Genomic DNA, 16,615 nt, shown 5'->3' with positions numbered 1-16,615 from the left:
TGTAGAGATGAGGTCTTGTCAAGTTGCCCGGGCGGGTCTTGAACCCGCAGGCTCAGGCAATCCACTCACCTCAGCCTCCCAAAGTGCTGGGATTACAGGCTGAGCCACCGAGCCCAGCCGTTCCCCCTTTTCAAAGAAGCCCCAGGGACATTTGTATTTTACTCATCTTGGACAGTGCTGGCTTGTGGGCCTACCAAAACTGTGAATGAGACATGTGCATAGTGTCAGGAAGAGGTGCAAATGGAAGTGGAAAATAAAATACTGGGCGGGCCACACGTGGGCTAAAATAAGTGTTGAATTCTGAATAAAGCCTGCCCCCAGATGCAGCTGTATGACTGAAGTACGTCAACTCACTTGCCAGTTCTGGATAGGGTCTTGATATGAGTCTGCAAGCAACTGACTTATGATGGCCTCTGTGCAGTCCAACCTCCCCAGTCATGTTCATCTGTACTTGCAGCCGCTCCCCAGTGCTAGCATTGCCGCCTCGGCTCCACCTAGGATCATCAGGCGTTAGACTGTTATAAGGAGCTTGCAACCTAGATCCCTCACATGCTTGGTTCACGTTAGGGTTTGTGCTCCCGTGAAAATCTAATGCCAGCCAGGCTCGGTGGCTCAGCCTGTAATCCTGTGCCTTTGGGAGGCTGAGGTGAGTGGATTGCCTGAGCCCGTGGGTTCGAGACCCGCCTGGGCAGGCGAGACCTCATCTCTACAATAAAAATCAAAAAATTAGCCGGGCGTGGTAGCGCGCGCCTGTAATTCTAGGTACTTGGAAGGCTGAGGCGGAAGGATCGCCGGAGCCCAGCAGTCGAGGCTGCGGTGGCCGGGAGCGGCCACTGCACTCCAGTCTGGGCGACAGAGTGAGACTCCAACTCAAAATAAATAAATAAAAATAAAATCTAATGCCACCCCTGATCTGACAAGAGGTGGAGCTCAGGTGGTAATGCAAGCAACGGGGAGTGGCTGTAAATGCAAGATGCAGCTTTGCTCACTCGCCCGCCACTCACCTCCTGCTGTGTGGCCTGGTTCCTCATGGGACCCAGGGGCTGGGGACCCCTGATCTAACATACTGTGTAATTTATGTGTTTGTTGTGTTGTTGTCTCCTGACACCAGAGTTGAAGCTCCACAAGGACGGTGCTGTTTTTTGTTTGTTGGCTCACTGATCTGTCCTAACCACCAGAATGTGCCTGGCACGGGGGTGGGCCCTCAATACGCATTGTCAAAAAAGGAAAGGCAACTAAGAACATAAAACCTGTAAGCGTAGTTACCAGACTTCTAGCTCCTAGCAGACTTGGGACAGCAAATAAAGAGGGGTGGGAAAATGCTTGAATCAGCATCTCTAAACCTATGTTACTTGGTTCTGAGTTTTTGACAGTAATTGGCCTGGATAAAATAAGCTTAGAAAATACTGCATGTTTTATCCACTTACTAGAAAGTCGTATTCCACATTAACATATTAATGGCTATAAAAACTCTATTACTAATCTCTTCTTGAACTCACTTGATCAAAAACTCTAGGTCACTCACCTGTTATTATGGGACTCTCTTAGCCCATGGCCTTGGGAGTGGTTGGCAGCTCTTTAAAGCTACTTTTGGTTGACAGGCTGGGCTGCTTCATGTGCGACTCAGAAGAGGTTGGAATGTATCAGGCTCAAGACTCCAACTCTTAGATACTATTCTTCTTTTAAAGTTATGACTCCTAGGCTGGGCGTGGTGACTCATACCTATAATCCCAGCACTTTGGGAGGCTGCAGTGAGAGAACTGCCTGAGCCCACCAGTTTGAGACCAGCCTGACTTCATCTCTACAATAAATAAAACAAATCAGCCAGGCATGGTGGTGTATGCCTATAGTTCCAGCTATTTGGAAGGCTGAGGTGGAAGGATCACCAGAACCCAGTAGATTGGGGCTACAGTAGCCGTGAACATGCCACTGCACTCCAACCTGGGCGACCGAGTGAGACTCCAACTCAGATAGATAGATAGATAGATAGATAGATAGATAGATAGATAGATAGATAGATAGATAGATAGATAGATAAATAGGACTCTTTATAAATATTTAGCTTTTGTTTTAGGTATTTGGGAACAAGATGATCATTCCTTCCCTGGATGGAGACCTCTTCCAGTGGGACCGAGACCGTGAGAGCATGGAAACAGTTCCTTTCACAGTTGAATCACTTCTTGAATCTTCTTATAAATTTGGAGATGATGTTGTTTTGGTTGGAGGAAAATCCCTCACTACGTATGGACTCAGTGCATATAGTGGAAAGGTGAGTGAAAATGTGGAATTTATTTGGGGAAAAGCAGAATAAATTGGGATAGAAGAAGTAATTTATTAAACTTTATTATTGCTAGCTGAAGTTTATTATAATTTTCCCCTGAGGATGTCATTTGTTTTAATAAGAGAACTGTGAAATAGAAAGAGAAAACTAAATTTATCAAAGACAGCAGAATAAAAGACAGAGCCAGGAATAGCAGGAGGAAGAACATTAGGAATGTAGTCTGTGTTTCAGGTGCTTTTTTTTTTCATACATTATTTTGAATCTGCACAATATTTTTAAGGGTAACTTTTTTTTCACATTTTGCCGGATGGGGAACCATCCAAAGATTAATAATAATCCAAATAAGAATTATTGATACTACTCATTTATCTAGTTTGAGGCTGTAATAAGGCAACCCAAGAGGAAAGTTGACACTCATTTTAAAGATGAGAAAACTGAAACTCAGACCTTCAAGATCAGATGTAACTGAGTTCTTTCTGACAGCAAAGTCATGCTGCTGCTAATCACCTAGACTTTCTTGGGATAGAATCATAATATAATTTGCTTCTATGATTGGGTCTTATGATGTAAATCTGTTATTAGGAATAGTTAATTTAAAACATTTTTTTCCAAGAAGGTAAGGAAGCTGGGTGCAGTTGCTCATGCCAGTTATCCCAACACTTTGGGAGGTTGAGGTGAGAAGATTGCCTGAGCCCACGAGTTAGCGACCAGCCTGGGCAACATGGTGAGACCTTGTATCTACAATAAATAAAAAAAATTAGCCCAGCCTGGTTGCCTGTGCCTGTAGTCCCGGCTACTTGGAAGGCTGAGGCGGAAGGAATGCCTGAACCCAGCAAGTTGAAACTGTAGTAGCCGTGAGCATGCCACTGCACTCCAACCTGGGCGGCAGGTCCCCAACTCAAAAAAAATTTTTTTAAGTAAAAGGAAAAAAGTAAAAAAATCTTTTTTAAGCCCTTAACTTTGATATGCGAACATTTTATGTGTGGTCTATAGACTAAAATAAGGAAGACTACAAACATGATCTTTTTATCCTTGAGCTTTTCAGATGTTAATGAAATCATTAAATTTCATTTAATGAAATTACCCTTGAGCTTTTCAGACCTTGAATAAGCTCCAGGCCCACTGCAGCTTCTTGCACTTGCTGCTGCTTCTCTGCCTCCCTGCCGACTTGCATCTGCATTGTGTTGAGGAGGCCGTGCCGTCTGGTCTGGCCGTTTTTCCATCTTTGTTTCAATATTTTTGTCTGTAAAGCAACAGAATTGAACCCAACCATCTAGTTCTCTGATTGGATGTGCTGCTGCTACAAAAATCTGGTGTTCTGGAAGGTATGCTCTTTTTGGTGAGGATTTTCATTTGGATCATGCTGAGTCTTCCTTTTTCTTTTTCTTTTTTTTTTTTTGAGTTGGAGTCTCACTCTGTCACTCAGACTGGAGCGCAGTGGCCGCTCCCGGCCACCGCAGCCTCGACCTGCTGGGCTCCGGCGATCCTGCCACCTCAGCTTTCCGAGTAGCCAGAATTACATGCATGCGCTACCATGCCTGGCTGATTTTTTGATTTATTGTAGAGATGAGGTCTCGCCAAGTTGTCCAGGTGGGTCTTGAACCTGCGGGCTCAGGCAATCCACTCACCTCAACCTCCCAAAGGCGCGGGATTACAGGCTGAGCCACCGAGCCCAGCAGCTTCCTTTTTCTTTTAATGAAGACTTGAAGGAAGTACTTTTAAATAAAAGTTATTAGAAAAGTTTCAAATGTTTAAAAATCAAATATGGGGCCGGGCGCAGGGACTCACGCCTATAATTCCAGCACGTTGGGAGGCCAGGGTGAGAGGATTGCCTGAGCTCATGGGTTCGAGATCAGCCTGGGAAACGTGGCAAGACCTCATCTCTACAATAAACCAAAAAATTAGCTGGGTGTGGTGGAGCACGTGCCTGTAGTTCCAGCTACTTGGAAGACTGAGGCGGAAGGATCACCTGAGCCCAGCAGGTCGAGGCTGCAGTGACCGTGAGCATGCCACTGCACTCAAGTCTGGGCAACAGAGTGAGACTCCAACTCAAAAAAAAAAAAAAATTCAAATACTTCTTTTCTACAAAAACTCTGAAGTTGATTTTTTTTTAAAACTCACCTGGAGTTTTATTAGTGCTATTGCTGCTATGCTGTCACAATGGACTATTCATTTCTTCTTGTATATGTCATGAAAATCTGCAAAGTAGACTAAAATTATTCACATTCTTTTTTTTTTTCTTTTTGGTAGAAACAAGGTTTCACTATGTTGCTGAGGCTGGTCTCGAACTCCTGGCCTTGAGCGGTCCTCCTGCCTCAGCCTCCCAAAGTGCTGGAATTACAGGCAGGAGCCACCACACCTAGCCCTTCTAAATTATTAAAATCAACTGGGCACAGTGACTCACGATTGCCTGAGGCCAGGAGTTTAATACCAGCATGGGCAATATAGCAAGACCTGTCTCTGCAAAGAATAAAAAAATTAGCCAGACCTGGTGACATGTGCCTCTAGTCTTAGTTACTCAGGAGGCTGAAGTGAGAAGATGGCCAAAGCCCAGAAATTTGAGGTTACAGTGAGCTAGGATTGCACCACTGCACTCCATTCTGGGCAACAAAGGGAGAGCCTGTTTCTAAAAACAAATAAATCAACTGATCCTTAAAATAGTTCCCTGAAATAAATATTCATTGGTACTTTTATGGTTCTAAACAACTCATTTTAGAAGTTAGTAATTTAACTGGTACTTCTTATATTACTTGAATACTTCTTACACATTTCCTTTCCTTTTCCTGTTTTTTTTTTTTTTGAGTCGGAATCTTACTCTGTCACCCAGGCTGGAGTGCAGTGGCACGTTCACAGCCACCACAGCCTTGACCTGCTGGGCTCAGGCGATCCTTCTGTCTTAGCCTTCCTTCCAAGTAGCTGGAACTATAATTGCACACCACCACGCCCGGCTAATTTATTTATTTATTGCAGAGACAAGGTCTCACCAAGTTGCCCAGGCTGGTCTCAAGCCCCTGAACTCAGGTAATCGTCTCGCCTTGGTCTTCCAAAGTGCTGGGATTACCAGCTTGAGCCACTGCGCCTGGCCTCCTTTTACTTTTAAAAAGTTATCAAGATTCCTTTGTCTCTGATCTCCTATGACTTATGTCCTTTACTAACTTTACATTTGATTTTTCAGGTGAGGTACATCTGTTCCGCTTTGGGCTGTCGCCAGTGGGATAGTGATGAAGTGGAGCAAGAAGAAGACATTCTGCTTCTGCAGCGTACCCAGAAAACTGTCAGAGCCGTTGGACCTCGTAGTGGCAGTGAGAAGTGTGTATTCAGATAATGCTGCTGCTGATACTATTTAAAAGCATAGCTAATACCAAACTCCATCAGCTCTTTCTTTGTGAAGATTTTGCGAGCTATTTTGTTGCCCTAAGAGCAGGCTACTCTTTTAAGAGAAATGTGGACCCTAAATTTAAAAGGGCCTCATGGTTGGTAGCAAGTTCCGAAATGAACTCACCATATGCCTCAGGATGTGGTAACCAGAATCTTACCCATGACTACATATTAGTTTAGTCTCTGGTTAATGATATTTTTCATAGCAACCTCACTGCTCAAAGCTCTTTGAAATGCAGAAAGCTGACCAGCTCGGTGGCTCAGCCTGTAATCCCAGCGCTTTGGGAGGCCAAGGTGAGTGGATTGCCTGAGCTCAGGGGTTCGAGACCAGCTTGAACAACATGGTGAGACCTCATCTCTACAATAAAAAAATAAAGAAAGAAATTAGCCGGACATGGTGGCACATGCCTGTGGTTCCAGCTACTTGGAAGGCTGAGGTGGAAGGATCACCTGAGCCCAGCAGGTCGAGGCTGCAGTGGCCGTGAGCATGCCACTGCACTTCAGCCTGGGTGACAGAGTCAGACTCCAACTTAAAAATAAAAATAAAAAATAAGATACCTAGATTAGGTATGCTGATCCTAAATCATGTACTTGGTTTTCTAAACCTAATATTTAAGTTTTAAATTGCCTGGGAGTAAAAATAACTTTAGATCCCATCTGTATCTTTTGAAAATGAACCAGACGCTCAGGTTTTGTCTAATCTGATATGATAATTCAATTTTCTTTGCTGAACATTGTTCTCGCAAACTCAGTTAAGAATGTATTTGTCCTTTCTGCTTTGGAATAGTGAATAGTGCTTTGTATCTGCTGATATCCTGATCCTTTTCCTGATGGGCTTTTGTTTTGTTTTTAAGTGTTTGAGTGCTTATGGGGAGCACAGGGGAGCACAGCCACCATAGAAGCAGATGTACAACTTAGCAGAATTTTTAGTTAACAGAATAGGAAGCTTTTGGGGGTTCTGACATCATGCTCCTTAAGTATATCTTTTTTTCAGTAGATGTTAGAATTTTTAGCTATGCCATTTTATATCTGAGTGATAAGATGCTATACTGTCAATTGTTGAGTGGTTTTTCTATTTGCTATTTACTAATTACAAAGGAAACATTGTTACTGTCACTTTATGGATAAGGCCACTGAAACTTAGGAAAGGCCATATTTTGGTAGAAATCTGGGATTGGAGCTGAGGTGGTATGGCCTTCACATTTAATTATTTATTTTTTTAATTTTGAGTTGGTGTTTTACTCTGTCGCCCATGCTGGAGTGAAGTGGCATGCTTACGACCACCGCAGCCTTGACCTGCTGGGCTCAGGCGATCCTTCTGCCTCAGCCTTACAAGAAATTGGAACTACAGGCGTGAGCCACCATGCCCGGCTAATTTATTTTTTTGATTTATTGTAGAGATGAGGTCTCGCCAAGTTGCCCAGACTGGTCTCGAACCCCTGGGCTCAGACAGTCCTCTCCCCACGGCCTCCCAAAGTGCTGGGATGACAGGCTTGAGCCACCACTCCCTGCCAGCCTTCACATTTGGTATACTGAATCACATTGCCTTTTGAGGCCATGTTTTCACATGAATCTAAAATCAGTGCTTTCATCTTGCCTTTTACACTGGTTTATTGGGATAATATACTAATTTCTCTGCACTTTTTGAATGAAATGTGCCCAGCCCTTAAGTAAGAGGTAAGGCTGACTACACGCTAACTTATTTTAAGGTGACTTTGATGTGCTTCGAGAAAATCACTTGATGTGAAAGTGCAAACAAAATTTTTTAATCTCTGAGAGAAAAACCTGTCCCTTAGCTTCTGCCAGCCCACAACTCTAAGAACCGTTGTTTCTAATGGGTCAGAATGAAGTTCTCCTGCGCCCTCTTGTGGCGTGTATCAGCAAGAGCCCCTTTCCAGCGGTGGTTCTTTTTCTCATCACATAAGTTTGCTTCTTCAGTTTTGTAGAGCTCTGAATTATTTGGTCCATTTATTTAAATGTAAATTTTCTAAAACACGCCTTTGTAAATTTAAGGTGGAATTTCAGTGTTGGCCACTTTGAGCTTCGGTATATTCCAGACTTGGAAGCTAGAGCCGGATTTATCGAAAGCACCTTTAAACCTACTGAGAACAAAGAAGAGTCTAGAATTATCTCAGACGTGGAAGAACAGGAAGCTTCCATGATGGACACAGTGATAAAGGTCTCAGTTGCTGACTGGAAGGTCATAGCATTTAGTAAGAAGGGAGGACATCTGGAATGGGAATACCAGGTACCTAGAACCACTGAGAATGTATAAGTATGTTTCTTCTTCTCCCGGTTTGGCCAAACTTATTGGGTGGAAGGCTTTGACGTGCTGCTACAAAATTACTGCCACTTGGGGCTCTCAACTTGTTCTCTATGCTTTAGGAAAATGTGGTTTTAAGTGATATGAGTTGAAACTACATAACTACTACTTGAATCGCTCAAAATCTTTTTTCTGTTTTTATTTAGTTTTGTACTCCAATTGCATCTGCCTGGTTACTTAAGAATGGGAAAGTCATTCCCATCAGTCTTTTTGATGATACAAGTTATACATCTAATGATGGAGTTTTAGAAGATGAAGAAGACATTGTAGAAGCTGCTCGAGGAGCCACAGAAAACAGTGTCTACTTGGGTGAGTAAATGTGTCTTATTTGGTGATTTTTTTCTCTTTTTTTGAGTTGTAATTTCACTCTGTTGCCCAGGTTAGTGTGCAGTGGCACTGTCATAGCTCACCTCTGCCTCAACTTCTAGGACTCAGGTGATCCTTCCACCTCAGCTTCCTTACTTGAGACTACAGGCGTGTACTACCACGCCGGCTAATATTTTATTTGTTGTAGAGATGAGGTCTTGCTATGTTGCCTAAGCTGGTCTTGAACTCTTGGGATCAAGCAATTCTCCTTACCCTGACCTCCCAGAGTGCTGGGATTAGACATGAGCCACTGTGCCCGGCCTTAGATTCAGGAGTGCCTGTGGTAGTTTTAAATCCTAATATATTCTCTGAATCTGGCTGCCGTTACGATTTATACTTCTGTCCAGGTGCAGTGGCTCACGCCTATAATCCCAGTACTTGGGGAGGCCAAGGTTAGAGGACTGCCTGACCCCACGAATTTAAGACCAGCCTGGGTAACTTGGCAAGACTTTATCTCTACAATAAATAAAGAAAAATTAGCCAGGCGTGATGGCACATACCTGTAGTTCCAGCTACTTGGAAAACTGAGGTGGAAGGATTGCCTGAGCCCAGCAGGTCGAGGCTGCAGTGACCGTGAGCATGTCACTGCACTCCAACCTGGGCAACAGAGTGATACTTAAACTGAAAAATAAAAAAAAAAGATTTATACTTTGATTTCCATTCCTGCTATTTCTCCATTTGTCCAATTCGGAAACTTTTAATTTCTATAGTGTATTCTTTTCCTCTGAGATCTGTGTTAGAAAGGCTTAGGAATATTCTTATTATGTAGCATGATTTAAAATTGCTTCTAAGCTGGGCATAGTGGTACATGCCTATAGTCCCACCTACTGCTGAGGCTGAGGTGGGAGGATCACTTGAGCCTGCAATGCGTTGTGGTCATGCCCCTGCACTTCAGCCTGGGTGACACAGTGAGACCCTGTCTTTTTATTTACACACATGCACATATCCCCAAAGTCTACGCCTTTTTGTATTTGCATCTGTGTGTATATTTGCTGCACTTCAACCTGGGTGACACAGTGAGACCTTGTCTTTTTATTTACACACACGCACATATCCCCAAAGTCTACGCCTTTTTGTATTTGCATCTGTGTGTATATTTGCCTCCCTGTCCATTTGTGCTCCTGCCCCTTCAAGATTAGGGTTATTATTTTTTTCTATGCCTCTATACAACTGATCTAAAAAATAAAATTCAGGTGTGCTTCTGGGCAACTGAAAGCCTTTAATATAACCCTCTTTTGAAAGTGAAACCTCTTGCACCCAGTTATTTGAACTAGTCATCAAATACTCATAAAATTTTATGAGCGCTATCAGTGTGCCACCACCTTTCAATCTAAATAAAAAGCAAGAATTTAAAGGAATAATGTGTCACACTTGTGTTGTGATAGTGTTTGAGTTGTTAGCGGTATTTCTGGAATTAAAAGTATTTACAGGTAAACTGTAAGGAGAAAGTTACTTCATTTAAGCTGTTTGGCTCATGAGAGGACAGTGACTTCTTATCTTTAAATTCTTCTACTGTCAGTTTTCTGCAGTGACTAAAAACGTGCTATTACTCAGTGAGAAACTTCGTATGGCCCTTGTATATAACTTTTCCCTCCTGTTTTTTGTTGAATAACTGTTGAGTTTATTTTTGAGCGCTTCAGGCATATTTCTTCTTGAAAAGACCTATGTAGCACATGTAGAAGTTACAGGAATTTTTCTAATTTTATTTTTTAAAATCTTTAAAAAAAAAAAAAGTCAATGCATAATGGGCAGTGTTCTGGTTGATTCAGGAATGTACAGAGGCCAGCTGTATCTGCAGTCATCAGTCAGAATTTCAGAGAAGTTTCCTACAAGTCCTAAGGCCTTGGAATCTGTCAGTAATGAAAATGCTGTTATTCCTTTGCCAACGATCAAGTGGAAACCCTTAATTCGTAAGTGAATTATAAAATTTTATAAATACTGTTAAAGTGTTCAGAGACTTAATCCTGACTGCCTTTGCCCTAGTTTTAAATATTGCAGAGATAAGAACTATTATATGCTTTATATTTTATTGATAAACTATGAGGGTATTTTAGATGTTAATAATGAATTTTAATTATTATTTAGAACATTATTTCTTCAAAGCAGCAATTGCCTCTATAAAAATAAATGTTAATAAAATATTTTTCTATGCAACTCAGAATAACTTTTAATTCACTGACCATGCCAAAGTCACAGCTCTTAACATATTTATATTAAAACCATTTAGATAAAACTTATCTGCTTATCACATCATATTCTTTGAGATATAAATGAATTGAATTCAGATGCTGGGTACTTCTTTTATTATCTTTCTGTAACTTGCGTGTGTTTTTGACTACACACGTCACATCATGTTTGGTTTAAATTACTCATAGTTCCTGTGGACTCTAAGAGCCGTTTGTTTGGTTTACATGTTTGAACTGCTGTAATTGAATATCACTTTGTTCAATGAATGAGTATATGCATTTTCATTAAAGTCATGGCAATTAAGATTTTGTCATTTTCTTTTAGATTCTCCTTCTAGAACTCCTGTCTTGGTGGGGTCTGATGAATTTGATAAGTGTCTTAGTAATGATAAGTTTTCTCATGAAGAGTATAGTAATGGTGCACTTTCCATCTTGCAATATCCATATGGTAAGTGAAAATACTGAGTTTTATTTATTTACTTGAAATTAATTAGGAGAATTCAAATGAAGGAAAGTTACTTGGAGCGTAGAAAATAAAATGTCTTGGGCATACCTGACTTCTCTGTGTCTCAGTTCTTTTGTCTGTAAAACAAGAATGATAATCCTAAGATTATTGTATTGGTTTGTTGAGAGACCTAAATGAGATTATGCACATAGAGTCTCTGTTGATTCTTGTCATTACCTCTTATTAGCCTGTGTAATATAGACCATATAGTAGCCTAGTGAAGAAGAGAGGTTTTTTTATAAAACTGTGAAAATTATGCAAATAAGGCTATTTTAATTTTTTTTACAAAAGAAATTAGTTCAAAAGTCAGGAATAGGGTAAAATTTGACATGAAATACATTCCTGTATAGTAAGTGGCAATTTTTAAAAGTTAGGATATATTCAGATGTGAAAGTGTTTTGAACAGTTAGATATTTTTAAAAGTCGTCAAATCTACATCAGACAAAAACTCCTCATAGACTCCTTACTGCAGATACTAGAATGGGAGGATTAGTACACAACTTAAACTGGTTTTAAATAAAAACAGAAGGCTTTAAACTAAAAAACAGCAGACTTTATCTCATATTAATCAAAAGACAAGGTAAGAGAGAATTGTGTAGTCAGCCCATATAGTGCAAAATAGAAGACAAAAAAAAACAGGCAGTTTTCTGGGACAAACTCTTTTTGACAGCCCAAACTGAACAAAAGAACATGGTTATTTTCCTTTCAGCCTGTGAATAATGGTTGGTGATAAAATTTGATATTTTACTGATACCAAGTGAAAGGGAGGCTTAAAATATCTTGAAAGAGGATTCAGTACTACTTCTTGTATGTAAAGAATTGAATTATTAATCATGAATGAGGTGGCCCTTAAGGTTTTTCTGAATTAGCCGGGTGTGGTAGTGCGCGCCTGTAATTCCGGCTACTCGGAAGGCTGAAGCGGAAGGATCGCCGGAGCCCAGTAGGTCGAGGCTGCGGTGGCCGGGAGCAGCCACTGCACTCCAGTCTGGGCGATGGAGTGAGACTCCAACTCAAACAAAAAAAAAGATTTTTCTGTAGTCTTATTTTTTAATGTAAAGAAAATGTGGCCGGGCATGGTGGCTCCCACCTGTCATCCCAGCACTTTGGGAGGCAGAGGCAAGAGGATTGCCAGGAGTTCCAGACCAGCCTGGGCAACTTGACAGGACCTCGTCTTTGCAATAAATCAAAAAATTAGCTGGGTATGATGGTGTACACCTGTCGTTTCAGCTATTTGGAAGGCTGAGGTGGAAGGATTGCCTGAGCCCAGCAGGTAGAGGCTGCGGTGGCCATGAGCATGTTGCCCCACTCCAGCCTTTTATTTTTTTTTTTTTGAGTCAGAGAGACTCTGACTCAAAAAAAAAAAAAAAAAGTAGTAAGACCTTTATTGAATACAGGAGAATGTATTTAAGGAAAAAAAGTAAGGCAAATAAAGATGTTTGAAATATTATAGAAGAGAGATGAAACTTGAATTCGCATAAGTCATAAGAAAATAGATAATTTTTAATAATTAAAGATGAGTCTGTTTTGGCTTACCTTTAAAAAGCTCTGTTAATGTTTGTTTTTGAAGACAATGGCTATTATCTGCCGTACTACAAAAGGGAAAGAAACAAACGGAGCACACACATCACAGTCAGATTCCTCGACAGCCCGAATCACAGCAAGAACGTCCGCAGAAAGGACCCTGTTCTCCTCTTACACTGGTGGAAAGAAATAGTTGGAACGATTTTGTTTTGCATCGTGGCAACAACTTTTATCGTGCGCAGACTTTTCCAGCCTCATCCTCACAGGGTAAGAAGCAGTGTTGCCTGCACTCGGTTTCCACTTCACCTTCCGTTTACCCTTCAGCCCCTTACCGCCTGGCATCCCCCCCCCGCACTCCACTGAAGCTGCTCTTGCCGAAGACGTCAGTGGTCTTCTCTTGTTCAGTATCACGGGTGCTCTTCAGTCCACATCTCACGGAACCACTTGGTGTTTGACACTGTCGGACACCTCTCCAACCCTTCTTACCTGGCGGCCTTGACACCGTGCTCTCCTGGTCTCCTTCCTGGGTTTGGTGTGGATGCCTCACGACCTCATCTTCCTCAGCTTCTCCTGACAACTTCAGAATTCCCCAGGGCCGCTCTTGTCTCTTTGTACCCCACAGCCTCCCCTTAGGGGGGGTCTCCCCTACTTTCCTAGCTGTAATCTTCTTACGTGCTGATCCCAGACCCGTTTCTCAGGACCAGCTGTCTAGTGGTGCTGCACGGGTTCCTCAAGCGGGCCGTATCTCAACCTATTCCATCCCATTCCCATCCCCCGTCTGTCCCACGGCACTTTTCTCTCTTCATGAAGTGTACTGCCTTACTCAGTCACCAAAGCCAGAAATCATTCATCCCCCTCTCCTCAGTCTTCAAGTTCTGTCAAATTCTTCCTCCTCAATAGGTTTGTCTTCTTGACATGCCAATTTCTGTTTCCCTGGCACAAACGGCATCACACCGCCTCTCCTGAATCTGAAAGAGCCTCTCACGGGCCTCCTGGTCCTTAGTCCTGTTGCTGTCTCCAGTGTGTTCTCCACACCCAGCTCTCCAGCTGCATTCCCTGGCCTAACGGCCTCTAGCAATGAGCTCCCCATTACTGGCGGGCTGAAATCCACACTTCTTAGATCGTGCAGGGTACTGAATGGTTTGTGACTGTCTCTCACCTCCACCCTGTCCGTTTCTCCCCACCCCCCATGCTCGGGCACCGTGTGGAGCTTCGTTCTGTCCTTCCTTTCTGTGGCTCTTGCTTTGCTGGACCTCCTCCCTCCGACCTTGCCTTTGAACCTTGTTCCCCACCTCTTCTCCCTTCCCTTCCCTCTCACGGGATTAACTCCTTGGTAGCTTTTGGTTTGAAATTAGTTGTCCTGTCCCATGGAAAGTCTCCCTCGACCTCCTGTTTCTGTGTTAGATTCCCTGCCTATGTCTTAGGCCATCCTGTGCTCCCCTTACTAAATTCTTGAACAGATAATTCCTCATTTCTCTCTCTGCCTCTAGATGGTACATTCTTAAGGACAAGGACCAGTCAACATTGTTTGCCACCGTCTCCCCAGCCCCTTACACAGTGCCTAGCACTTCATCAGAGCTCAGTAAAGATTTACTGAAAGAATCAGCGACTAAACAGAGGACATGCAGTCCCTCAATCTGACCATAACAATAGTTACCATCCTTTGGAAAACCCTTTAGGAGATGTTGGGGAAGGGGCGTTGCAGATTAGACATTGCCAACTTCAGTTTCCTAGTATGGAAAGCATTTGTAAAGCATCTACAGAATAGGTTGGGAAAGAAGTAACTCTGGTCTTGCCTAGAAGTTTATACTTACATATGTGCACTTTCTCTTTCTATCTAGTTACGTAGTATACTGCACATATAATATAAGCAGATTATAAAGAAACACAATCCCTTGAAAACTAGAGGGATGGCAGTGGGAAGATAAACCTTTTTTTTTTACTATAATGTAGTAAAATACTGTATTTTATGTTTTTATAATGCTGTTTTTTTTCCATGCTATTTATTTTTTTAATGTTATTTTATTTTATAACCTAAGCTAATTAGCTGACTTCAGTTGAGCCTTGTACTGGTAGTAATTTTGTTTTTTTACCTTATCAGCAAAGGATGGAGTCTGAAACTCAGTGTCAGACTGAAAATAAGTATGATTCTCTTTCTGGCGAAGCCAGTGACAGTAGCTGGAATGACATAAAAAACTCTGGATACATATCACGGTAAGAGTCTTATAAAATATAGATGTGCATTATTAACTTATGATAGTAACCATTTGAAGCAGAGAAGAAATGACTTCTAAACTAAGATCTTGTTTAACTGCTTTTTTAAAAAAAGTATGACTATCTAGATAAGTAAAATATAAACTCAACCCTTAATAAACAAATAAATAAATAGATAAATTCAAGACCCTTAAATTTATTAAAAGTGGTATGTACCCTAAGAAGGATAAAAATAGGTTGTTATAGTAGCTTAGAATTTCAACCACTAAATTAAGTTTTTACTCCAGTGACTTAGTTATTTAGGGTCTTCTGTGTTGTGAGATTGGCATTTATAGTACCAAATAATTATTATTATATTTATTAGAGTATGATATAAATCTCCATGTTTCTTTTTTTTTTTTGAGTTGGAGTCTTACTCTGTCGCCCAGACTGGCGTACAGGGGCACGCTTCCGGCCACTGCAGCCTCAACCTGGTGGGCTCCAGCCTATCCTTCCGCCTCAACCTTCCAAGTAGCCGGAACTATAGGCGCATGCTATCATGCCCAGCAAATTTTTGATTTATTGTAGCGACGAGTCTCGCTAAGTTGCCCAGATGGGTCTTGAACCCACGGGCTCAGGCAGTCCACTTGCCTTGGCTTCCCAAAGTGCTGGGATTGCAGGCTGAGCCACTGAGCCCGGCCAGTCTCCATGTTTCTTAATCCTCAGCTATTTTTTTCCATTTTTGTTCTGTCTGGAAGAAGCTGGAGACCCAGGACAGCCGATGGCGTGATTCCAGTTTGAGTCCAAAGGCCAGACAACCAAGGAACCAGTGATATAAGCGCTAGTCCAAAGGCCAAAGGCTCAAGACTCAAGAAGAGACAATAGTTTAGTTCAAGTCTGAAGCCAGGAAAAGACCAATGACCCAGCTCAAGGCAGTCAGGTAGGGGAAGTTCCCATTACCAGCACGGCTGGGTGGTAGGCAGCCTTTTTGTGCTATTCAGACTTTCAACCTGATTGGTCACATTAAGGGAGTGTAATCTGCTTTACTCAGTCTACGAATTTAAATTTTAATGTCATCCAAAAACATTCTCAAGGTCACACTCAGAGTAATGTTTGACTAAATGTCTGGGTGTCCTACAGCACAGTCAAATTGACACATACATTTTTCTTTTTTGAGTCAGAGCCTCACTCTGTTGCCCAGGCTGGAGTACAGTGACACACTCAGGGCCACTGCAGCCTTGACCTGCTTGGTTCAGGTGATCCTTCTACCTCAGCCTTCCAGGTAGCTGGAACAGGCATGAGCTATCACACCCAGTTCATTTTTGATTTATTGTAGAGATGAAGTCTCCCCATGTTGCTCAGGCTTGTCTCGAACCCCTGAGTTAAGGCAATCCTCTCATCTCCACCTCCCAAAGTACTGGGATTACAGGTGTGAGCCACCGCACCTGGCTGACACATAAAATTAACCATCACAGGTCCACCCCCTGCCAGCTTGGCACTCATATACATCTTTTTAAACCATATTTAATCTCCAAATAAAGACAATATCAGGTCATAATTTTGCCTAACATGATACAAGTATTCGGCATACAACTGAAAACCACTTCCTAGAAGAGGAGGTAAAATCCTTGGGTGATGTTTTCTCTTACTCTTGATATCCTGTAATGTAAAATCATCAGTATTTACATACTATGACATAAGGTCAATACATCTTATATTAGTGGGAAAAAAGATATTTGCTGTATCTGTTTCTATATAAATATGGATACATACACATACAAGCATTCACAGCAAAATGAGGAAATACGACTCTTACAGTCTTCATTTTTGTAACTGATCACATGGTCACAGCTGGTGTTTAT

At 41.9% G+C, this 16,615-nt stretch overlaps 1 protein-coding gene across 1 annotated transcript in view; it reads left to right on the top strand.

The window, feature by feature from the left end:
• Nucleotides 1–16,615, top strand: part of EIF2AK3 (eukaryotic translation initiation factor 2 alpha kinase 3) — a 65,616-nt gene that overhangs the window by 21,635 nt on the left and 27,366 nt on the right. Inside the window, exons 2-9 of the mRNA XM_008062617.2 lie at nucleotides 2,075–2,269; nucleotides 5,457–5,590; nucleotides 7,673–7,907; nucleotides 8,129–8,291; nucleotides 10,118–10,258; nucleotides 10,860–10,982; nucleotides 12,607–12,827; nucleotides 14,662–14,774. Of these exons, the coding sequence (XP_008060808.1) occupies nucleotides 2,090–2,269; nucleotides 5,457–5,590; nucleotides 7,673–7,907; nucleotides 8,129–8,291; nucleotides 10,118–10,258; nucleotides 10,860–10,982; nucleotides 12,607–12,827; nucleotides 14,662–14,774 (1,310 nt within the window). The 5' untranslated portion in view covers nucleotides 2,075–2,089. The remainder of the gene's footprint in view (nucleotides 1–2,074; nucleotides 2,270–5,456; nucleotides 5,591–7,672; nucleotides 7,908–8,128; nucleotides 8,292–10,117; nucleotides 10,259–10,859; nucleotides 10,983–12,606; nucleotides 12,828–14,661; nucleotides 14,775–16,615) is intronic.

This window comes from Carlito syrichta, unplaced genomic scaffold, assembly GCF_000164805.1.
Source record: "Carlito syrichta isolate Samal-C Ts95f unplaced genomic scaffold, Tarsius_syrichta-2.0.1 Scaffold305760, whole genome shotgun sequence".
Taxonomy (NCBI): domain Eukaryota; kingdom Metazoa; phylum Chordata; class Mammalia; order Primates; family Tarsiidae; genus Carlito; species Carlito syrichta.
This window is presented reverse-complemented; position numbering and strand designations above follow the sequence as displayed.